The 26,239-nt window shown below is 34.9% G+C and overlaps 1 protein-coding gene across 1 annotated transcript in view; it reads right to left on the bottom strand.

Moving 5' to 3' along the window:
* Nucleotides 1-1,386: 1,386 nt before the first annotated feature.
* The window catches only part of LOC138707838 (protein tyrosine phosphatase domain-containing protein 1-like), a 436,109-nt gene continuing 411,256 nt past the window's right edge, over nt 1,387-26,239 (bottom strand). The window contains exons 11-13 of the mRNA XM_069837814.1: nt 20,600-20,875; nt 11,863-12,010; nt 1,387-7,625 (exon numbers count right to left, since the gene is read on the bottom strand). Of these exons, the coding sequence (XP_069693915.1) occupies nt 7,432-7,625; nt 11,863-12,010; nt 20,600-20,875 (618 nt within the window). The 3' untranslated portion in view covers nt 1,387-7,431. The remainder of the gene's footprint in view (nt 7,626-11,862; nt 12,011-20,599; nt 20,876-26,239) is intronic.

The following is a 26,239-nucleotide window of genomic DNA, read 5'->3' as shown; positions in this document are numbered from 1 at the left end:
CTGATCCGCATTTACAGATTTCTCAAATTTCTCACAGAATAGAAAACAAATAATTAAATAAACAAATAAATAAAATAGAATCCTATAGATTCAAAATCCCCTAGACCCAGTTCCACAAATTGAAGGATTTTGACAGTAACTGGTTCCAAATAGAGGGAATTTTCAACCTAACAGTGAATTTTAACAAACCTTTTGCTTTAAATTCCGTGGTGTTTTGAATTCAAACTATATAAATCATTACAATTCATTCTTAGGAAGCAATATATGGGCATAACTCAATTATGAACAAAGTGGTCTTTAGGGGGTTTTGAATCTAGAGGAGTAACTAACTAATTAACTACGTAAATAACTATAGCTCGACCAACTACAAAAAGACCTTCAACTTTTCCAATACTCACGTGACCATGGAGGGGGAGACGTCATCGCTATGTGAGCAGCTCGCTAGGCTGGGTTGCACTAGTCAGGCTCCAATTGTGAATCTGATTCAGAAGCTGTGTTGTTAGCTGAGCTTTCACTTTTCAAAGGCCTGCCGCACACATTTGGTTTACCTTCCATTATTATAAATTACAATCTGTTTTACACAATAAGTCGAAATGGAATATTAATTGATTGAAAAGCGAAAGCTTGGACCCGAATACGACTGTTGTTTCGAATAGTTTAAAACATCGCTATGCGAGCAGCTCGCTAGGCTGGGTTGCACTAGTCAGGCTCCAACTGTGAATCTGATTCAGAAGCTGTGTTGTTAGCAGAGCTTTCACTTTTCAAAGGCCTGCCGCACACACTTGGTTTACCTTCCATTATTATAAATTACAATCTGTTTTTACTAGCCTATACACAATAAGTCGAAATGGAATATTAATTGATTGAAAAGTGAAAGCTTGGACCCGAATACGACTGTTGTTTCGAATAGTTTAAAACATACTTCCTGTGAGACGTCGATCAGGGAGCGCATCTGCAACACAACAGACCCCCACTATGACAACCTGCTCACGAACGAACACTGGTTTGTGGCGCAGGTTTTAATGTCAGTGGTCGGGCTATAACTAAATAACTAACTAAGTAAATAAGTTAAATAAGTAAAAATAAATAATGTGAATTAATGAAGAAACCAGCACACTGTGAGAGGTAGAGTAAATGAATACTAATGCAGTATCAAAAAAATAGTACAGTACGGTACAGTACCTATAGTAGCACAGAATTTATTAGCTGTTGTTATAGCAAAAGCTAGTGACATTGTCAAACAACGAAATGAGAATGGGTTGAGCCTCTAGAAAGCTATGTATCATAATAACGTAAGTAGCTACCTATATTTTTCCTCAAGAAATGGTTGATAATGTGTACAGGAATGTAGCATAAAGGAACATTTAGAAGACAAAGTAAGCTTATGCACTTTTTTATTGTCGTTATGTGGCTCAGCCATGTTACAGGTAACACTTCATAACAGTATTGTAACTAAAATAAAGTACATCTCAATTGCAATATCCAATTAGTTTACTCATTTTTCTATATATTAATGCATTTTGTCACTCAATGAAAATATGTAAGTTATTTAAATTATGTCACATGTTTATCCATTTGATACTTGCTAAAATACGTCGAGTGTAAAAGTTCCCGCTTTCTCCTTTTGAACTCATTTCAGCCAAATAGATATACAAAAGTGGAGTTTAAAAATTTCTCTGCTAATAAATAAATGAGAAATATTATGTAGGTAAGTCAGTAAAATAAAAAGTTCCATTGTTCTCAAAAGTTTCAAAGGCAACACTTTTTCAGAAATTAAGGAAAATATGCAGGACCTTTAATACTAACTCGAAGCAATAACGAATTACTCATTTGATTATAATAATTATTAATATGAATATTATTAGTATCAGTAAAATGGTACGGTCATATTTACTTATCTTTACTTTGATAGTAAGTGCTTCATATGTGTCAGTCATTCACAATCTTGTCCAAGCTCGAGTCGCCACTGACACTAGACTTACAAACACATGTGCTCAAATAGTTCCTAAATAGTGAGAATCAAATATTTTACTTGGGACTGTAGGAAGGCATGAAGCAGCACATGGAGATAATACATGTTGAGATCCTCTTAAATTTTTATCTTTGAGAATAATCACGAATGTTACGGCAAAAACAAAACATCTTCAGCTGCATTTATGGCCTATCTGCTGGCTCTTATATAAATGTGAATTTATAAGATATGATCCCACTCTAGTGAGGCATCATAACATAGTATCTCTACGTCAAGAAGTCAGCAACACAGTCCATTAAACACTGTACAATATTTTATCTCAATGTTTATGCTGCTTCATTTTCATATGCAAGTATATAACTACCAAGATACATGTTTCTTGATTTAAGTAGTAAAAACTTGTGGAAAGCAGAAGTTTAGAAAAGTCAAATAAATTGCCAAACGTTCTTAGCAGACAATACAATTTGCACTCCATATAAGAGTGAAGAATAAATAATCACATGCTGGTACTTAATTTGCTAAAACATTTGAATATAAAAGTTCTGTTAAGTCCTATTTTTTATGTCATAATGTTCAGTTCATTGATTATAAAGGGCATTTTAAAGACGTTATCAATATTAATTTGAACAGCCACAGGTTTAAACAAATGCGCTCAAGTTATCGATTGATTCCCTTCATGCTTCTTTTAATGGCATCTGCTTCATCACGCTTTAAAAACAATGACAGGTTGGACAGGCTGGGTGAAAGCACAGGCTTCTTATCAATGTGGAGGGGAAGAGGGTCCCTTTGACATTTTCTTTGAACTCATGATTCAAGTTTCCCTTAATTTAATTATTGTAAGAGAAACCTATATATAAATAGTTCTGAAGCTAAGAAATAAGTATCTTGAAGTCAAAGGGGTAAGTTAGGTATAGTATATTCAATGTATTTTTTCACGAAAAAATGTGCCTGTACTCACCAAAATTTACAAGTAATACAGATTTTTAATAACACCAAAGTTCGGGACGTATTACTTAGAGCAGTGGTCCCCAAAGTGTGGGTCGCGACCTCCTAGGGGGTCGTGTAAAGAGCTAAGGGGGGTCGCGAGATGATTTACAAAATAAAAAAAACCGTTATTTACATACATTCACGTTTTATTTAGAAACAAACAACACTGAACATAAAAAATGTTACAATAGTTGCGAAAACAAATATAATTAATGCGACAAATGTGCCTGTTTTTGAGAAAGTAGGTTCTCAAATCTGGACTCTGTATTCGATGCACACCGTGGTATGATTTTCAGTCTCAAGGAGACTTATCGCTTTTGTTCTGATGGTAGTCATAGACAAGAAACTTACTTTGCATAAATATGAGTTTGCAAATGATATAAAAAAATAAGTGCTTCTTTTGAAAGCTCGAGATATTCTTGCATTCTTTTGATCTAAAACTGGTCTACACTCTGCGAAAGGTACAGTTTCAACATTCCATTAGCAGGTAGAGTACATATTTAAATAAGTCTTTTCTCAATATTTTCGGACTGTCAGTCAGTTGAATGCAACTACATCTGAAGACTGATTCAGTATACATCTGCTGTGGATGTCGTAATTATTTTGAGTTCCTTTCGAAAAACACTAAAAAAAACTGTCGTTTAAAATTGTGGGAACTTAATTCCATACCCGCAAAAAGAAACGCAGTATCTGTTGAATCTAATAGTACATGCTAAATTTTTCATGAGTACTTCAATACACGGGAATGAATCAAATTTATGTTTGTCAGGTGACATCAACAAGAAATCAAGTTTCTTATAAATCCACCGATAATATCTATGGCTGTTGGCTCTTGACCTTGCAAACTTCTATTCAAAGGTTTAAGTGTTCGAGGCCAGTCTAAAAAGAAAAAGAGAATTTTATTGAAAAAAAAAAAAAAGAAAAGAAAAAAAGAATCTACATATTCCAATTTCTCATCTTGCAGGTACTGGTACATTAGAAATAGAGTGGTATCCACTGGTTAAAGATTATCGTTATTTTCCATTTTACAAGGTTTCGTATTTTTTGCATGGCGTATGATAATGGTGGGTCGCAAACAAATGTCTTGCCCGAAAGTGGGTTGCAACTTCAAAAAGTTTCGGAACCACTGGCTTAGAGACACCTCCTGTCCATGGAATCATAGCTTGCTGTCTGTATCTGCTGCCGACTGTATCGAAGATTCATTTTGCCATTCTATTACAGAAATGTCATTTAAGCCTAGAATGCTATCGTATATAATTTTGACATATAATGGGTAAACAATTGATCCTCACTACTTATCTCGCCAAGTGAGCCCCTCCTTCTTCTAGCTATGCCTCCATCTGTCAGTTGCTGACTAGCAGTCGTGACAGCAGGTTACAACTTATATGCTTAGCTAAGTTATTATAAGATATATTTGGAAGTGTACGTCAGATTTACATATCAGTAGTAAATTAATAGAAAATTTTCTGTCAGTGTAATTTATTTATTTCCTTACAAGTGTGTTTTATCTAACAAAGTAATACTGGATGAAAACTTAGACCTACCGTACATGATGATCCTGACACTACTCTGCAAATTACAGATAAAAATTTAGATGATGGTACTGAAGCCAATGTAGAGATTGAATATGAAGCTTGTGATAGTGACAAGGATCCAAAATACATACCGGGATGGAGTTGCAGCTCAAGGAGAAAAAAATAATGGAAGATACAGAACGAAAGATTGAGAATAATCGTAGAAAACAAGCGAATGGAGAAAGAAGAAAAAGAAACAAGAAAATGGGGAAATGGGAAACTCACCATGTATTCCGCTACTGAAGAAAAGAAAAGAAAGAATAAAATTGTATTCTGAAATATTTTACTATAGTTAGATTTATATGGTTTTTTGTTTCCTGTAAATTTATTTTGATGAAAGCAGAAATTATAACCAAAAAAACAAATAAAACTAAAGAAACGAAATAAAAATTGTATTCATAAATATTTTTTGTAGTTAGGTCTATATGATTTTATATTTCATGCGAGTTTATTTTCATGAAAATAAAAATTAGAAACAAAAGAGAGACCTAAACAAATAAAACTACGAGGAAAGAAATAAAAAAAATATATTCTGAAACGAACATAGAGTCCAAAAACACTCTTTTCGCCTATTACATCATTTTTAAGTATCAATAGCAATACAGTACTACTCCATGACGATAGCATTCTAGGGTTAAAAAAAGTTGGAAGAGCAAAGATACGGGCACTGCTTACAGTTGCATACCACCAGAAGAAAAATACTGGGAATACTTAATACTCAAGCTAATCACATGCCATCTATGAGATTAATTGAAAGACGTACCCATTTTACCGGTGATAAAAATTCCAGAAATGGTGTGTTTGGATGGATTATTGCTCATCTATTTTACAAAAGAATTCAATTAAGAATTTTTTGTTAAGTCTTCGCTGTCACTAAAATAGTAATTGACATCAAAAACGCTTCAATTTTAAAATTGTATTATTTCGGAAGCAACATAATTTCCTTTATTTCGACATATTGTGAAAGCATTCAAAATAAAAATATAAAATAATGTGAATGATGATCCTATTTGCATAAATAGGGACGGTAAGAGCATTTTAAGATTAAATTTAAATTACTAAGATTTCAGTGCTAATTTTCTTTTCTTATACTGAAATATATGCTACTACATAATTATGGTATGTCTACTGACAAAACAGTATCAGTATTGTGATTTACAATTAAGTGCTGAATCTTCCATTCTCTTCCGATTTTTATATACACACATAATGGTTCATAAAATTAATTTATTAATGTAGGACCGTTTCTTTCTGAAAAAAACCTCTGTAGGTTAAAAAATATGTACTCTTCGCCCTACCCCTCCTATGCTAGACAAACTGCCTCAGAAATTCATGGAATTGATTTGGTTAATAAGAAAAAAATTAACTATAGCCTACTTTGTTTCATAATGTCTGACAGGCGACGTAAACATTATCGACAGAGGAGGAGAGAAGCATAATTGCTATTCAACAAATGGCAGAGGTCTCATTCCACGCTTGTCTTGAAGTTGGATGGGGTTAGAATGCTTCAGACTGCCCGCCCAACTTCAAGATAAACGTGGAATGAGCCCTCTTCCATTGTTTCAGTAGCAATTCTCCTTCTCTGTCTCTATCTGCCGGCAATGTTTACGTTGCCTGTCAGGCACTATGGAATCAAGTATAGTTATATTATAACTCGTCAATCAACAACAATCTGTGAAAATTCTAATATAATATACATATTATGACAAATATGGGTATTGGCTGTTTGTTACTGGGATGGCATAATGTAGATTTTGTTACAACCTTTTCCTTGTAAATTTTACTCCCTACTCTGTTTAGAGCGTCCGTTGGCTATGGTATGTTAATGCTTAATCGAAAAAAAGCTGTGAGCTTAGAGGTACTTCATGTTATGGATATGACTGCTGGATATTTCCCTAATCCAGACAATGTCAGAAGTCTCTCAAATAATAGGCCTGTAATCAAGATTGGATTTCTTAAAGAGTGGATCGTCTTTCTAAATTTAACTTAACACAGGTTATCTGTGATTTATGCAGCCTGGAACTGATCGAAATCAATATTATGTACGGTACTTTCGTATAGCTCACTTCTGAAACAAGAATGATTAATATGTTGTTCACAGGACAGTAATTGGTGTCGGATTCAAAATACTTTCGTTACAATTCCCTGGGTAGATTTTTATGAATGCTGCTTTCATAGCCTGCACTCTTTCAACCCAACGTTTTAAGCTTTGCTTTTAAACAATATTTTGTTTTGCTTTTTATAATAACTTTCAAAGTTATCACAAGTCTCAGATTTAATTTAGTTCATACATAATTTCTTACCATCATACACGCAAAAGCATAAGCCACATGTTTGGATAAAATGTTAAATTAAGATGTTCTAGAAAGAAATTATGACAGCCGTCTCAATTTTCACTTCTTCATCATTTACAGCTATTAATACTAATATGATTTTATAGAAAGTGGCTGAAATACCATTGTTCCTGCTTTTATGAGTCTTTGTTTCATGTCTATGTAGGCTAATGTAGTAACCTATCCTTGAAGTGTATGTAATAATTTACTCCAGTTTAATAATCAAAGAGCATTGTAATCAGCACAAGGTATATAAAATCAACAGCACAATATTGTTTTCAGCTGCTAAAGCAACAATAAAAAGCTATAGCGTTAATATGAACCAACATTAAATTACAGTAATAAAATATTGTCCAACACCAATTACTTCCCAGAATAAAGATGTGTACCAGGTTAAGAATATAATGTGTTCAGTCTTGACAGAAGTCCCATGTTATTGCAGACACAATGATGATGTTAGCATCTGTGCAATTAACAAGATAGCAACCTAAAGCCTGAGATCGACTACAAAATTGTCTCCTCAGGGCAGAAACTTCAAGAACTGCACCGCCATCATAGGCGTGTCTCAAGGTGGTGTCAGGGTTTCTGTCTCTTCCATGTTGTCCACAACCTCGGACGTGATGGACTGCTGAGACCTGCTGAGGTTCGTGAAACCGGGAGACCCAGATCTCACTGTCTCATAGATCATGTCGAATAGTTTCTCCATGAACTCCATCACTTTCCGATGTGTTCCTTCACGTAACTTGTGATAACCTTTCCCTGAAAGAAAGAGAAACATTATAAAGAGATTTATGTTTATAGAATATGGAGTCCAACCAAGCTTTGATTAACTGAGGGCAATGCATCAAGGAGAGTGAAGACCAGTGCTGTAGTTGGGCTGGTACAGGCTAGTACACCATACTGTCTAAAATAAAAACTTGCTGTTAACATACCGGCAAAAAATAGTCTCGAAAACATACTAATTATGTTCGACTAGTCCTTAATATACTTTGAAATGGAGGATGTTAGGTGTTTGAAAAACATTTTGATTTTGATATCTTCATAAAAATAGCAGCTGGTATCTCATATCCTTTGCTTAAACGCTTGTCCACCCGTTGTTTTATCGAAGACCATGGTCTGACACTTCAGGAGTAGTTGTAATTTGTTAATTTCAAAGAATTGAGCTACACAGAAGCACAAAGACAATTGAAATAAACCCTGGCCAATTTCACAGAAGCCTAGCAGAAAGTCTCAAGCAGAGGCTTAATACCAATCCCACACAAGCATCCTACTTACATTTAACAATCTAATATTAGTGCTACAGAAATGGAAGACAGGCAGGAAAACGAGACTGTTGAAAGATTTAGTTGTTAGAATACAAACAGATATAACCTGTAATGATAAAAGTATCTCAAACTTGTGTTAACATTACCATCTTGAAGACAAGCGAAAGTAAATTCAGGCTCACCAATAAGGCATCACTCATGAAGCAACTAAGCCAGGAGACAATGCAATAGGTTGGCCAGTTCCTTTTCTCCTTCACTGCATACATCACTGACTGGTAACATATTACACTAATCAGACTTTAGATGTATACAAACAATTGTTCTTCCTCTGACACATATCGTCAAGTGAGATGTACTACCTGATAATAGAAGTACATATCAGCCAGAACCTCAATCAGAGTCCAGTTACATATTACAGTATTCCAATTTCAACTAAAGAATGTGAATGAGCATTACCGGTACTGTAATGGACGTTATCTGGACTAAGAAAAGAAATACTCTTCTAGTAAGAGTTCCTAGGCTTTTCTTCCTAAAAAGTGTTGGACCACCAGTGTTAGTGTTTAGTTTCCTCCCGTAATTGCAATAGTGGCTGCGATCTGGAAGTTCTACAGAGGAGACTGTATGACGAAGAAGTAACCTTGGAAAAGAAGTGCAGTACGAGACTAGAATGAACAGAGTCTAGTTTTCTAGTCGGACCAAATAGATTTCAACAGTACCCTCTAATATTTGTTTCCAACTACAGCACTGGTGAAGACCAAGCTTCGATGCTGACTGCTATTATATGATTCGTGTTTAGCAAAGCGATTTTGAGGTAAGTTCTGTCTGAAGAGTTTAGTTTCTCCTTATTCCACCAGTGTTTCATTGTAATATTATGTTGTCCTTGTGATGAAACGCGGATTTACCAATAGGCTAACAAGTGAGCTCATATCGAAACCTACTTTGAAATTTCGCTGACAGAATCGAGATCTTATAGAAAACCCATACACCTAAAATTAGCTACAAGTTCAAACCGCAAGTTTCTGATATTGAGATAGGAACCTCTACTAAACACCAGGGGAAATGCATGGAGTTTCATTTCTGAGTGTGTGCGCCCCTGTGCAGCCACACAGCAGCAACACAGCACACCCTGCCTCTCCCCCCCCCCCAACACTGCTGTTGAGGGGTGTCCAATTGCTGCTGCACGACTGCTTCATCAGGTGACATTGCACAAGATCTTAGAGTTGAAACACGCAGCTGATTTTTGGTGTGTGGCATTCTCACAAGACGTCCCTTTTGTCAGCAAAATTTCAAGGCAGGTTTTGATATGAGCTCAACAACAGTTTCTTTGTAAGTACGAGTGTTGATTCCTATACTGTAGCCCTGACCTATTTCTAATTGAACTAAACTTTCTATTTTGGGGCACACAAATGACTGAAATGTGTTATGGCTACATGCTAAGTTGCAAGTCTGTACATGTAAGCGTTAGCTCGTAGCAGGTGCTAGAGTGGCCAGAGGTGCTGTGTCAGTACAGAAATAGAGCTTGTCTAGCAAAGAGCTGTGATTAAATACCTGCGAAGGAAGGGAATGTCTCTATCTCAAATTCACCAAGATATTACAGGTACTGTGGGAGAATCTACTGTGTCTTATGGTATAGTAAAAAGGTGGTGTAGAATGTTTAAACGTGGGAGAACATAGCGTGAAGATGAACATGGTGGTGGCCCTTCGAGAACTGTCACAACACCAGGAAACATCAATAAAGTGCATGATTTAGTGCTGTGAGATCGATGAGTCACCATCAGGGACATGGTAGAGGAAACAGGTTTCTCATACCATAATGTGCACAATATTTTGGTAAATGAATTGGGCATGAAAAAAATAACTGCATGGTGGGTGCCTCTAATGTTAACTCTGATGCAAAAATTACAGAAAGTAGTGCTATGAGAGCAGCATTTAACTAATTTTAGAGAAAACCAAAAATTTATTGAACGACATGTCACTATGGATGAGACATGGGTTCACCACATGAATCTGAAACCAAAATTCAAAGTATGGAGTGGAAACATAAGGGTTCACTAACCTCTAAAATATTCAAGGTGGAGCCATCACCAGGCAAGATTTTGTTCTCTGTTTTTTGTGATGTCCAAGGTGTTATTTCGATAGACTATCTGCAGAAAGTAGCAACAATAATAGGCCTTTATTATGCAAATTTAATTGAAAAATTGCGGTATGCTGGGCAAAGGAAAACTTTGTGGCAAGTTGAGGCGAAAAGTTCTTTTTTTACGAAGACAATGTTCCAAGTCACAAATCCTTAGTTGCAATGGCTGCAATTTAAGCAGCAGGATTTGAATTGCTGGACCATCCATCCTATTCACGAGATCTGGCACCCAGCGGCTTCAGGCTATTCCCAAAACTTAAAGAACACTTGCATGGGAAGAAATTTTCATAAAATAATGAAGTCATGCAGTCTGTAAACCAGTGGTTTGCAGGAGTTGGACAATCCTTCTTCCAGGAATCTGTGGAAATGTTAGAGCATCGCTGGGAGAAGTGCGTCAATCTACTAGGAGACTATGTTCAAAAGTGAGGTAAAATTAAATTAAATTTTTCCAACTATAAGTAGATCTACAGCATAGGAATCAACCCTCGTAAGCCTAGAGCGGAAAATTTTAAGAATGTTTTTACCTCCATTAGAACAGATAGGTTTGCACAGAGGATAAATGATTGTAAAGATGATTAGAACCCAAGCACTGGTGGAATAATCTGTAGAAGGAAAATCAAGCCTCTCATTATTGCCTGACAGACCTCAAATTGAATTCAGGAAAAATGGACGGTATGGTACCACTTGCAGCAAGGATTTATACATTCGTACAACCATAGACGGAGTTATGGGGGGGCACTGCCCCCCAAACTTGTCTGAACTCTTTTTTTTTCTATTAACGTTAGAAAATATTGAATTCAAAAGATTTTTCTTGTTTTCTTTTTATGATTAAGTTTCTGTGCTTAAATTTACGAATTAATGTCTTCAGATCATGTGCCTGGACTATAATATTTATTTTAAATTTCTGAATGTATAAGAATTTCTATACCCCATATGAGGAATGGAAGTACTGTAATGTTTCTTTTGTAAAAGGCTATTCATGTGTTAGAAGTCTGCAGATAAAGCCGTCACTTGGAGAAATATAAATAACATACTGCAGATCAATGCAGAAAAAGAAAAGTGATCCCTGTATAATGTGTAAATTTAAAGAAGAGAGATTAAGTAAAATAATTAGAATTTACATTTCATATGATATCTTCAGGAAGGTAAGCTTCAGATAAGTTTCTGTTAGCCCTGTTACATAGTGTTATTGATGTATGCATGTGTTTGTGTATGACAAAAAAAAAGGGAGATTGTTTTAAGTTATTCCCTATAATAATTTGTAGTAGGCCTACAGTTCAAGCCCTATAGAACTTGGCCCGAAACATCGCGGATATGGATGTAACACTGTAAGAAATATGCCCCCTGAAAATACCTTTATTAAATGATCATATTCCGATATACTGTACCATGGTAAAGCTATAATAGGGGGAGAAGGTAAATAATGTCCCCCATAATATTATTATAACGGGATTCTATGGTTTTGCTTCCCCCCCCCCCCCCCGTCCCCAAGGAATCTGTTCTCTCTCCGCCTACGCATACAACAATTCAATTTTAGTAGTAAGAAGATTTATTTGCTTAGTCCAAGAGTGGCTATATAAAAAATACTCTTTTATACCTGAAGGTTTGAGAATGCCCTGGATAGGGACACCCTGATGTGTTAAGGAAGCCACAAACCGCTTGATTAAGTTGAGCTGAGTTTCTCTGGAGAGTGGGTGGAGTCTTGCCAGGAATCTGAACAGATATTCAACAACATACTGTCCACTCTGCAACATGAACAAAATTTGGAGGCTGGAATAATCAGACGACTGTGAAGCAATGTTATTTGGCTAAATATTACATTTCATATAGAAGATAAAGTACAAAATTATGGCCACCTTGTGAGAGATATAACTAGTACGAATAGTTGAGGCATCTAGTATCAAAACAGCACTAAGTCACAAAATTTAAGGGAACTAGTTTTAATTATAAACTGGAAGTAGTAGTGTATGTCTATCTGGTGAAACAAGAATTTGCTACAAAATGGGTCACATCATCGTATTACACATCACTAAATACAGGGTCGTGCAACAGAACGGGCCAAGTCACTCAATCAGTGAATTCAAAACCGGCCAAGTCAAGGAGTGACTTAGCGTTATCCTGCTGCGATGTTTTTTTTTTGTTTTGAATCCTATATTGTTGGATTATGCCACAATGTTACCAAATCAATTTGCCTATATTTGAAATCCTTATACAGAGCTATTATTATCAAAGGTCCCAGAAAACAGCGGCCGGCTGGCTGGCCATGCCGTGCATGGTTTCCGCCATGTGCGTAACAGTTTCTCCCGCGCAATCGACCTTCAGTATCCATATGGTATTCAGTGTGCTTAGAAGTCGTGTAATGAAACTCTCAATAATTCTTCAAGTGTACAACGTTAGTGTATAAAGTTTAGTGATTATTGTGTATTTAGGTTGTGCCTAGCAACAAATTCTCATTGTGTGAACGTGTGTATATGTACAATACGTACATAAAAGGTAGAAGGTCGTGCGCGAAAACAAGACGAAAATTTCGAATAAAGTTTCCACACAGACCTGTCCCTTCTGCCAAAACAATTAGACGACTCACTAAAAGATTTAAAGAAACAGACTCAGTGAAGAATCGAAAATCAAGCAGAAAACGTAGTGTTCTTAAGCGGAACGATTGTCAGTTTATTTCCAACAAGATTCCGCCATTGCTCATACAGCTGCCGTGTCAATGAGAGAATTGAGGCGTATTTTCGATAGGAGACTAATCAGTAAGTAATAATTTGTGGCCTTCACGAAGCCCAGATATAACACTCTGTGACTTTTATTTATGGGGAACACTAAAAGATAGGGTTTATAGGAAAAATCCTAATTCTATAGATGAATTAAAAGACTATATATGAGAAGAAATCCAAGCTATCAATGATGTGGAACTTCAGAGTGTTGTTCATTCGTTTATCAGAAGATGTCAGTTGTGTGTGGCGGCAAACGGGGGCCATTTTCTGCAACGACTGTGAGCATGGTAAGTTCAAATTATTGAATTATTGTTAGTACTGTTATATATTGGAGAAGCGCCGAAGAAAAGGTTATGCGCTCGGCAGAAACCACGCAGGGCGCGGCCAGCCAGCTGGCCGCTCTTTTCTGGGACCTTTGATAATAATAGCTCTGTATTTCATTTTTATGATGTTGGCAACAAAAATTATGAAGTTTCGCATTGTCGACAACATAACATAATGCATATAGAGTGTTAGTTGGGAGACCAGAGAGAAAAAGACTTTTGAAGTGGCCGAGATGTAGATGGGAGGATAATATTAAAATGGATTTGAGGGAGGTGGGGTATGATGATAGAGACTGGATTAATATTGCACAGGATAGGGACCGATAGCGGGCTTATGTGAGGGCGGCAATGAACCTGCGGGTTCCTTAAAAACCATTTGTAAGTAAGTAGGATAATTGACAGTAACACCGTTTCCGTGAAAGAACTATTATTATAAAAACAAAACATTTTTGTGACTATTGTGCGAGTTATGACATTATCCGTTATCAAGGACATTTTTAAATGATACTTTAATATCTGACCACATAGTTTTTTCTAATACCATCTGAAAAAAAAAAAGAACACATTATTTGGATTTAGTGAAGTTTAACAAGCATTTATTTCGGGCGCAAGATCCATGCATATTTTATGTTATGATATTCTTGCTAATGAATCTATGAAGTCTCTTAATTTCAGACGATATTTTGAGGCAAAACATTCGCAATACGAAAATGAATTAATATAATTCCTTTTAGATTAAACTAGCGGAGTAGGAGAACTGTGGAGAAAAAAAAAACAAAATGTATGTATGTATGTATGTATGTATGTATGTGTGTATATATATATATATATATATATATATATATTTATATGAAAAAGAATTTGGTTGAAGTGCTCAAGAGAATGCAAACTTGGCTACTTATGACGATGCAAAATCCATGCTCTGAAAATTAACGCTTGGAATTTCGAAAATGAACAAATTCCCAGATTCCTTGTGAGAATGCGAATATCGAATATGGCGTCAGATTAATCTGCCTTTATTTACGCAATTAAAATTTTTCGTTTTATTTGTTAATTGAATAATTCAAAGCACAATGAAATGTAAAACTGACGATGCCATTAAAATTTATCCATTAGTTTAGGCCCATGATATAGAGTTCCTTCATAACAGAACCAGGAATGAGTACTGATAGCCTACATCGCAACATTTCTCTCCGTGGTATAATTTATTCATAGCCGTCGTATTTTATCTTTAGTTTAATGATCTAAATCATAAAAAAATTCCAACTCCCATAACAATTCCTCAGTTTATATCCTGACGTTGCGATGAAATGATTTTATGCATTCCTTTGTACGTTGTTGATAAGAATAATAAAACTTAATGTTACGCTTAAAATTTTGATTCAATTTAAAAATGAGAAGATTCACATTGTCAATCAAAATCACTTAAAATAATATTCTATGTTTTTCTAATAATAAAGAGAATAAAACTAGCACATAAGTTTTGCTTTAGTATTTCAATTTCTCTAGAAAATTTTATATTACAAGTCATATGAGAATATAACAAGTCATGACAATTACGCATGATACCTCGATTCATAACCACAGCGTGAACAGTTCTACGTCTTATAATAATGGTTATTTGTTCTTCAAAATTGTTCGAACAATATTTTCTACAAATTTATGTTATTTAGGTAACCGCCAACTGATTTAATTTACATTACCAATATTGCTTTTATGACTTAAAATGTAAATACAATGCATACATTGTATCTTTCCATACTAGTGGGAAGTAGAGTGAAAGTGGCAGTGCACAGCGCAGCTGCCCACGTGAGAGCGCTGAAAGATAAAAGTATGTATTTTGAAACTGAAACACTATGCGAAACACACAAAAGAAAACAACGAAACCAATCAAAAGGTCAGTAGCTGCATATGCCGTGCTAAGAAATAGGATATAATTTGACAGATATGATATACGGTCGATATGAATTAAATTTCTTTGAAACGTTTTCCTTACTCTCTCTCTCTCTCTCTCTCTCTCTCTCTCTCTCTCTTCAGTATTTAGCAATATATCGTGATAGCATGTTCTTCGAATGAACACAACATTTAAGCTCTTTTAAGATTAATCTGTCTGAGAAAAGCAGTGCCTTACCTTCTGAATATCTTCGACGAATCTGGTGTTTTCAGTTCGTTTACATGAACGTTCCATTTTAAAATGTTTTCACAAACATTTTACTTTGTTTGAAACTCATTTTTTTTCTAATTATTTTAATCCTTTTCAAATTGTAAGAGACGTCATTTATTTGCAATTATTGTTTTCAATGAAAACGATTATGTCTGTTGGTCAATCATATCATTATTATTGTTTTAAATGTTATTCAATGCAAATATCCGTTAACACAAATTTTGGTTTAATAAGAAACAAAGAAACCATCTACAAAGTACTTTAGCTTAGAGCACAGAGGGAATAATGGAATTTTTACACTGGTACAAATATACAGGGTGTTAAAAAGTATCCAATATTTCAGAAGGTGATAGTATGCAATAAAACAAGGAAAAATTGTCTAATAAACATGGGTCCTACAACACATACTTTCTGAGATCTGAACACTCGTTCATAGGAGGTGCTCAATGTGACGTCCATTTATGGCAATGCATTTTTATGTCCTACAATACAGCAGGTTACCAGATAATCATACAGTAGTTGACACCCCTGGCATGGAATACTGATACGTCGCAAGGAATACTGAAAAGAAAAGTTCTGTTGCGGATATGAGAAGGGTTCAGCAGAGGTGGTGTTGTGAATTTTCGTAATCAGCATGTGTGGGCTGATGAAAATTCCCATGCACTTGAAGAAACAAGGCATCAGCATCGATTCTCAATCAACGTATGGATAATCGTTCTTGGCGATAGATTAAGGGCCATACGTGCTACCACACAGATTAACTGGGGCTCGTTATCAGAACTTTCTTATTAACATATTGGCTACCTTGCTGGAGTATGTGCCATATCAGCAAAGACTACAGATGTGGTTCATGTTTGATGGCGCACCAGCACATTTTTTCCGCAATGAGCATGAACTCTTGACGCTGACATTTCACGACCGCTGGATTGTATTGTATTGTATTGTATTGTATTGTATTTATTAACATTCCATGGTATTCATACATGCTTACAGCTAGAATATGGAACAAGTCAAAAAACTTAATACTATTATAAAATCTTAATTTATAGTCACAGTCTAGATGAAATATATACAGACGAGATTTACAATATAGTCTACTAGTACAACACATAGTTTTAGTATCAATTTCATGAAGTGTTATTGAATGTCATGAATTCACCTACAGAATAGAAGGCGTGAGAAATTAGGTACTTCTTTAATTTGGCCCTAAATAATTTTATGTTTTGAGTTTCATTTTTATATCGATAGGGAGGCTATTAAAAATTTTTACTGCCATATAACGCACTCCTTTTTGGTAGCACGATAGACTTGCCGATGGAGTATGAAAGTCATTTTTTTGACGTGTATTTATGCTATGAACTGTTGAATTAGTTACAAAGTTTTCACGATTACATACGAGGAAGACTATTAATGAAAAGATATACTGACAAGCCATGGGCATTATTTGTAGTTTTTTGAAAATAGTCCTACACGACTCCCTAGATTTCGCACCTACTATTATTCTAATTACTCTTTTTTGTAATAGAAATATATTGTTACTATCTGTGGAATTTCCCCAGAATATTATTCCAAAACTCATTACCGAGTGGAAGTATGCAAAGTATATTGTTTTTAAGGTATTGATATTTACTATCTTTTGCATAGATCTAATAGCAAAACAAGCTGAATTTAGTTTGGGGGTAATTTCTTTAATATGATTTTTCCAATTTAACACATTATCGATTTTTAAGCCAAGAAATTTGGTTGTTGTTGTTTCTAATAGGGATCTATTGTTAATTATTGCGCTAGAAATTTGCGACGTTGAATTTTGGACAGGATTTAAATTGAATTATGTTAGTTTTGTTACAATTTAATACTAATTTATTGACTGAGAACCAGTCACATATTTTGAAGAGAATTTCCTCTGTTGAAGATTGGAATGTGTTGGAGTTATTGGCTGTAATTACTATACTTGTGTCATCTGCAAATAATATGGGATGACCTACATCTTTTATAAGGGGGGGGGCAAGATCATTTATAAACACTAGAAAAAGTAGGGGACCTAATATTGATCCTTGAGGAATTCCATTATTAATAGTTCCCCATGTCGATGTAGATTTCATAGTTGTATTGATTTCAACTTTCTGTTTCCTATCTATGAGATATGAGTGAAACCATTGGTGTGCAACACTTTTAATTCCATAATAATCTAATTTATCTAGCAGCATTTTATGATTTATACAGTCAAATGCTTTGGATAAATCACAGAAAATCTCTCCAACTTGTAATTTTTTATTTACTGCCTCCAGAATTTTGTCAGTTAAACTAAATGTTGCATTTTCTGTGCCTTTATTTTTCCTAAATCCAAATTGTTCTGGGACTAAAATGTTGTATCTTTCTAGATGATGATATAATATTTTATACATTACTTTTTCAAAGATTTTGGAGAAGACTGGTAGAAGTGATATGGGTCTGTAATTTTCTGGAGACGTTGTTTCTCCCTTTTTGAAGATAGGAATAACCACTGAATATTTTAATCTCTCGGGAAATATACCATTGAACATTGAATAGTTACATAAATAACTTAATGGCCCAGCTATAATATGTGAACTCGCTTTTAATATTTTGCTTGTTATTTCTTCATACTCTGAGGAGTTTTTTGACTTTAGATTTTTAATAATTGCAATTATTTCTTGTTTGTTTGTTGGAAATATTTGAATATTTGGGAATTTTGTCGGAAAATATTGTGTTAAAGAATCTAAACTGTTAGTAACATTATCTTGGGGGATGTTGAGGTTATCAGTTACTGTAAGAAAATATTTGTTAAATATGTTTGCAATTTCATTTGGGTCTGACGTTTTTGTATTGTTAGATATAAGGGTATAGTTTGTTACTTTACTTTTTGATCGTCCACTTTCTTTTTTAATTATGTTCCAAGTTGTTTTGATTTTATTATCAGAGTTTTGTATTGTTGTATTATAGTGTAATTCTTTAGCTTTTTGAATTACTTTGTGTAATATTTTTGAATAATTTTTATAGTGTTATTTTAAGTTTGTATCATTACTATTTCTGCTCTGTATGTATAATGATCTCTTGGTTTTGCATGAGATTTTAATACCTTGTGTAATCCATCTATTGTTACATATTGTTTCATTTTTATACTTTACAGGAAAACTGGATTCAAAAATATTTAGAAATGTTTTATGAAACTCGTTGAATTTACTGTTCATATCACTTTGACTGTATACTGATTCCCATGGGGAGGCCCCATGCCTTGGCCTGCTCGTTCCCCAAACCCAAATTCCCTAGACTTTTGGTTATCAAGAACAACCAGGTCAATTTCAAAGAGTGCGTGATTCCTTACGACGAAGGGCAGAAGAATGCACTGCCATGAATGGACGTCACATTGAGCATCTACTATGAACAAGTGTTCAGATCTCAGAAAGTATGTGTTGTAGGACCCATGTTTATTAGACTTTTTTTCTTGTTTTGATGCATACTAGCACCTCCTAAATATTGATACTTTTTTTTTAACATCTTATATTATCGATTTAGTTTCTGTATTTTATGGATTTATTTTATTATATTTTATTAATTTATTTTTTTGTATCAGAAGAGAGCATGAGTCGTCATATTTGGAGAGGACTACCTCTATTACACTCATCACTCCACTACCACGCTCTTGAACGGCATACAGGCTACTCGTACAGACAGAGTTTTCGATAGCTGCTCGGTTAATTCATGTCTCAATGAGTGGTGACTGAGCGATGATAAAAGCAACAAGTTAAAAATATCGGATTTTTCATATGTGAAACACTGTGAGTACGAAAAAATGCACAAGAGATTTTTTCCCTTTCATTGTAACCTGTTACTAAAATAGTACATTATGCAACGAGCCTATAACGGTAGTAATTAAGACGCGAGTATGTTTATGAAACGAGCGCAAGCGAGTTTCATAATTTTCATACGAGCGTCTTAATTGCTATTATAGGCAAATTTCATACGACTTTTTATGCTCGACCATATTTCTAACTTGAAATTATTCATAAGTATATTCATGTTATTCTTATCTGACTGGGGAGCGGAACTGACCTTGTGCAATATCTCGTAAATTGTGAGATGTTCGCAGACGCGAAAGTATTGATTTTTTCCGAGAAACAAATGTCATTGACCTTAATATAATCTAGAGAGTAAAATAAACATTAATCTTGATATAACCTTGAAATAGATTTAGACATTGAAAAACGAGATGACAAATTGAATTTATTTGAATATTGTTTACAATTAACGCTAATTATTATAGTAACAGAACATAACCTTCTGCGACAGTATTGGATTTCCAGCCTCCGTGACGTTTCGCTAGTTGTCTTTCGATTGCATATCCGAGAATAATCGATACTTGCGCTTTCATATTGCTACAATGGTGTTTTCTGATTGGTGGAACAGCTGAAATTTAATGAATAGTTGTATTTTAATGAGGCCCATTAAAGGGCTGCTACCAGGTGTATAATTACTACATTTCGGCATGGTCGAGCATAAAAACATTTATACCCGTTTTCTTATCATCTTACCTACGGATAGATCACATACTTAAATGTAGGCCTAATTAAAATTCAATAAACACGAGAGAATTAAATGAAAAAATAAACTGAACAAGAGTGTTTTCAAAATTTTTGCGAATGGGAATGGAACGACTAACTACAAAAGAAATTATGAATATAAGAGACGGGGGAATATTGTGTGAGCTACTTATGTCAATAGATGATTATCAAATTTCCAGAAGTCAGAACGGACCTGTAGGTAGTGGGGCCTTTTGATATTTTTTGTATGTAAGATATGAGATTGATCACTGATGACCAAGACAGAAACTAATAATAATAATAATAATAATAATAATAATAATAATAATAATAATAATAATAATAATAATAATAATAACGGTAGTGGTAGTGGTATCGATTATTGTGATGAAGAAATTAACTGTAATAGCCTACGTACCGGTAAGTAAAAGTCTTGAAATAAACGGAGAGAAATCCGTAACACAGCATGCTACAATTAAAATATTTCATACAGTATTCATTGTAACTTATTTGTAATGCACTATTTCTAGACATATCTATATTATCATTCAATGCAACAACAATAACTTACTACATCAAGTTTCTTCAGGCAGGTTTCTGGATGGTTGCCCAGGATCACAATGTAACTCAAGTCATCTCTACTAAGAATTGGGACTCTCAAATGCTCCAACCAATCATACAACAGGCCTGTTAAAACGTACAAGTTCTTCTCTACTTGTAGTCTGGTCCAGGTTGATTGCCTGTGGTTCAGATCCACTCGATATTGCCTTATGTATTTCTTCATTCCGTCACTTAACATATTGTGGTCTGCCAGCAGAGCTTGCACAACTTCATCCACATGATAGGGCTTCGGAAAGAATGAGACAAGCAATTAGAAAATTCTTGTAACTTTCAAAAGTATTACGTACTATTTCAAAATTTAAATGTAATGTATTAATGCAGCATTCTAAGATTAAATATTTTGAATATTAATACATTAGTATCTCGATTACACAACGTTCGGTAATCCGACAAGGCTGATTCACAATAAACCGGGAACGGGAACGACGAGAACGAGAACGAAAAAATGGTTAAAATAAATGTATTTAAATGTGAGCATTCATAATTAACTATTGTGAACGCTCACATTTAAATACATTTATTTTTATCATTATTTCCGTTCTCGTTGTCGTTTCCGTCCACAATTTATTGTGAACCAGCCTTCACTGTTCGCGGTAGATCTCATAGCGAGGAAACGTCAATCAGCAGGCATATATACACACGTATATACACAAACGATGAATTTCACATTGTGTAAGCGTTTAACTGTGCAGTACAGTATATGTTGTTCCTTCGAAGTTTGATCTACACCTTAGAAACCAGTGTATGATCCTTTCTATTCCTGATATCGCATCGCATTTCAAACGTCTCTCCCTCGTAATTTGAGTAAACAAAGCAACTGTCTGGTTTTAGTTTATGTTCACGAATATGTCTGGGCTACATAGTACAGTCTGTGTTACAATCACGTTCAGCCTGTGTCATTATTTGTGTCGGTTAATTGTGAAGTTGTGTGATTTCTGCAACTATACGCCCTATTGCTTTGAAACGTTACATAGCCAGAACCGGGAAATTTAGGCCGGGTGCACACAGAATCAGGCGATACGCGACGTTTTGCTTTACAACGCCTCGTTACAGCTCCACACGGTCTGCTCGCGATAACTGATTTGCTGGCTGCGTGGGTTTGAAAAACTGGCCTAGGCTAGAAAATGGCGCCAATGAAAGAGGACCGTCTATATGAGAAATTCTATTGTATTTGATTATTATTTCCTAAGGACGCTACGCCTAAAACTTTATACAATTGAAAGAGTTTTCAAATGAAGTACTACTAATATAGTGCACAAACGTCATTTTGTATGTTTATGACTACTTCACGATTAACAATAAATAAAAATAATATATTAAATCAATAATGAGTGATAGTATAGAGTAGAGAAGTAGGCCTACAACAAACTATTATTATTATTATTATTATTATTATTATTATTATTAATTATTATTCACGTGGTGCTTTCATCTTATTGCATGGAATTTCTCACATATTTTTAGAAACCACATTATTGTCGTGATATTGTTTCAAAGATTATATATAGAACGTATCTTTCCTGTACTACAACAACTAATTTATCCACATCGAGCTTCATTATGAATAATGTGCACTACACAACAATAGGATTTTTTAGATAGTGAAAGCGTGCAATCATGGCCGCTACTAACGCATGCGCAGTACACTGCAGCTATCAGACAGTCTCCTCGCGATGAACTTCAAGCAGTCATTCGATGTTGTCTCTCCGTGTCTACCCATGTCTGCTCGCGACCGTCGCGCCGCGTCTGATTCTATGTGCACCACATCATAAGAAATCAATGGGAGACAAGTACCATTAGATCAAATGTCGCGTCGCGTCTGATTTTGTGTGCATCCGGCCTTAATATTTAATGTTGGGTCGAAAATTATTTGGAACAAACCACAACCTTGCCTTATCCCTTTATCCATATACATGACTCCATTAAGTAAGAAACAAAAGAACAAAATAAATGTTTTTGCCAAAACTTTACAAAGAAAGGAAGAAAGAAAGAAAGAAAGAAAGGAAGAAAGAAAGAAAGAAAGAAGGGAAGGAAGAAAGAAAGAAAGGAAGAAAGAAAGAAAGAAAAAAAGAAAGAAGGAGAAATGTCAAGTGAAAGGCATGTCAGTTCGATTTGAAGAATATTGAAAGTTAGAAAGTGGACATTAAGCATTACGTCTTTACGAAAATGATCGAACTTGATGATTTCAACAAAAGAGGCATTAATTTCCAAAGTAAATCAATTATCTGAGAAGACTGATTAACGGTATTGGATTTAAATGGGAAAAGTAACATACGCATTTAGCGAGAAAATCCCTTGATCTATCTACGAGGTATAGAAATGAAAAAAGACTGTAATGAAATGACTTCGCAGATTAAGACATGTCGGGTGTGGTTGATTTAGAGGATGACTCATTTTTATTACTTTAAATACAGAACCCTCAAATTGACGTTCATCAGTGAGTGTACGGCAGCGCGTGACAGCTGAAAGCACGCTGTTTGCCGGCAGAGTCGGATGTTCATAGTCCTTTAAGTCAAGCGCATAGATTGCTCATGCAAATTACAATTACAATAATCACCTACCTTTGTCATAGAATATGTTGGAAATGATGTCCCTGTGCCGCCACACATCTATCATACCTTTTAAGAAAATTTGCATTATCAGGCATTAGTTTCGATATCGCTGCATTTTCCCTACTTATATTGTCTTTCAGTTCTTCCAACATATGCAGGTATTCCGATACACTTTACATTATTTATTCTTTGAGTTACCCATAAATAGAAATCGCATACGGTATTACAAGAATATATAGGTACTGCAAGATCTCGAAATTAGTGTATCCAATAAAAACAGTTAGGTACAACTTTATTTGTTCAGGAATTACAGCCACATAGTAATGTAAGTTGAGTAAATTTCTCCAATTGGGTGTTGGATAATGTTTATAATGGGTCTATTGATCCATATTTAATTTTTGTCACGGATGAAACATGGTTCTATTTACATGGCCGTACAGAACAACAGATAATGAAGTGCAGAAAAACCTAATTTTGTTGAAATGCCATTGCATGACCAAAAAATTGATGGTGGGTAGTGAATACTTACAGAATTACAGGACCTACGAGGATTTACGGTCACTTACGGATCTTATTTCCGAAGATAAAAATGTCATATAAACATGTGTTCTAATCTCAATATTTTCAGAGTTAAACTAATTTGAAGTTGTTAGTAAAAAACCTTTCTTCTTTAGTTTTAAGGGTAAAAAAAAATATTACAGATAGAGAATGAACTATTTGGAAGTATCATTTCTTTAATTGGCTAGTGTTCTGAAGCTAAAAATGTGTTGTTAATTGCTTTGTACAGATTTTGTTTTTCAATTTTAACCAAAAATTGCATCATTCTTACGCACTTATCACAAAAATTATTACAAATCATACGACTTTAGGAACTTGATTCTTTACAGTTTAGTTATGCATCCTAATGTACAATCCTGAAGAATTTACGATAGTGGCGTGATTTGTAATAATTATGATAAATGAGTAAGAAAATGTAATTTTGTAGTTAACAAATCGGGAAAAAATTTTGTATGAAGCAACTATGGAATTCACAACACATTTTTAGCTTCAGAACATTAGCTAATTAAAGAAACGATACTTCTGAATAGTTCATTCTTTATCTGTAATATGTTCTTTTACCTATAAAAGTCAATAATAATGGTATTTCACAAACAATTTCAAATTAGTGTAATTCTGAAAATATTGAGATTAGGACAAAGGTTTATATGACATTTTCTGCTCAGAATGTCTTCGGAAATAAGCTCCGTAAAATCCTCGTGAATCACCCTGTATATATAGTCTATATAATATCATGAATGCGCAGAGGTACAGAGTTAACATAATCACACAATTCCTAGAAGAATTATCTGACACTGAATGCACAAAATTCCGCTACAACGCATATAGCTGATCTCTCGTAAGCGTTAATTGCGGCAATTTTTGAAGATAGGATCATCAGTAGAGTCCTGTGCAGTGGCGTAGCATGAAATTTTGAGCAGGGGAAGCTGACTCAAATTGTCTTACATGCAATATGAGAAAACGTATTACAAAAATATAGTCTTAAAATAAATAGTAGTCAATGTCAAGTCAGCAGTCTAAGATTGGTTGGAACATCGTAAGTAACACCAATAAGGCATGACCTCAAATGATTATATGATTTCACGGTTTACACATATCTCTTAACAAATAGACACGTATACGTATAACATTAGCTCACTTCCTGTCATACTTAGAGAAATCACAATATTAACGGTCAATAGATACAGTATTAGTATCATTACGCAAGTATGCGTCTGTCTTTTGGTTGTGTCCTTCATTGACAGCAAGGGAGTCGGTCATTTGTTTTTTAAATCACACTTTTGTTCGTAAGTCAGTCTTGATACTACAATTGTCCTAAAAAATTCAAGTAAATTAGTGTCAGGAACTGTTATTTCGCTCATTATTATTACATCGGCCACAATGCACACTAACACTTGAACTGAACACAACTGACGAAAAGGGATAACTCGGAAACTACTTATTTTAAATGTTAAAGCTAGCTTCTTACGAGCCTTGCGACTAGGGTAGTTTAGTTAGAAAGGGATGGAAAATCTGCGGGGTGGATTACACAGAATAAACCAGTCTGCTTGGGAAGCTGGTGTGTGCAGGCTTCTTGTTTACTGCTGCATCACAAATCATCCTGAGCTGCCGCATCAGAATATTTAACGCGTAAATATAAATTCTATTAAAATTAATAAATAATTTTGTCCATAAAGTGCAGGTTTATTATGAAATTATTATTAACTGGGGAAGCTAAGCTTTTTAGCTTACATTGACGTTACGCCACTGGTCCTGTGTTTGGTTACTTTGAATAGAAGTTAGGTGTACATTGATCATACTAGTTCGCTTGGTACGGAGAGCAAGTTGCGAGTAAACGGTTGACGTTGCACTTTAGCACGCTCCGGTATTGTGTGCTTGCGTATGTTTCTTCGTGTACTTGTGTGTGTAAGTCGGGAACAACAGGAATAGTACTCGTGTACAAAATACCGCTTGGATTTAATAACAAAAGTAACGAAGTATTTACTTAAAGGCAGCTTATATGCAATAAACGATAATGTTTACTAGGCGTAGACAAAACTAAAAATAAAAAAAATTATGAACCAGCCCCTTTATTTTGAGAGACTTCACATTTTGTCTGTACATACAATGAGAAAACCATTCGAGCTAAGACAAAGATACATTTACTGAATTTTTGTTTATTTTATTGGGTTATTTTACGACGCTGTATCAACATCTAGGTTATTTAGCGTCTGAATGATATGAAGGTGATAATGCCGGTGACATGAGTCCGGGGTCCAGCACCGAAAGTTACCCATCATTTGCTCGTATTGGATTGAGGGGAGAACCCCGGAAAAAATCTCAACCAGGTAACTTGCCCGACCGGGATTCGAACCCGGGCCACCTGGTTTCGCGGCCAGACCGTTACTCCATAGGTGTGGACACTGAAATATATTAAACAATATTAAATATCTATGCAATGCAAACACACGCTCTCAGAGACGCTCTGAAGCTATGTAGAA

Source organism: Periplaneta americana, chromosome 10 (genome assembly GCF_040183065.1).
Source record: "Periplaneta americana isolate PAMFEO1 chromosome 10, P.americana_PAMFEO1_priV1, whole genome shotgun sequence".
NCBI classification, from domain to species: Eukaryota; Metazoa; Arthropoda; class Insecta; order Blattodea; family Blattidae; genus Periplaneta; species Periplaneta americana.
This window is presented reverse-complemented; position numbering and strand designations above follow the sequence as displayed.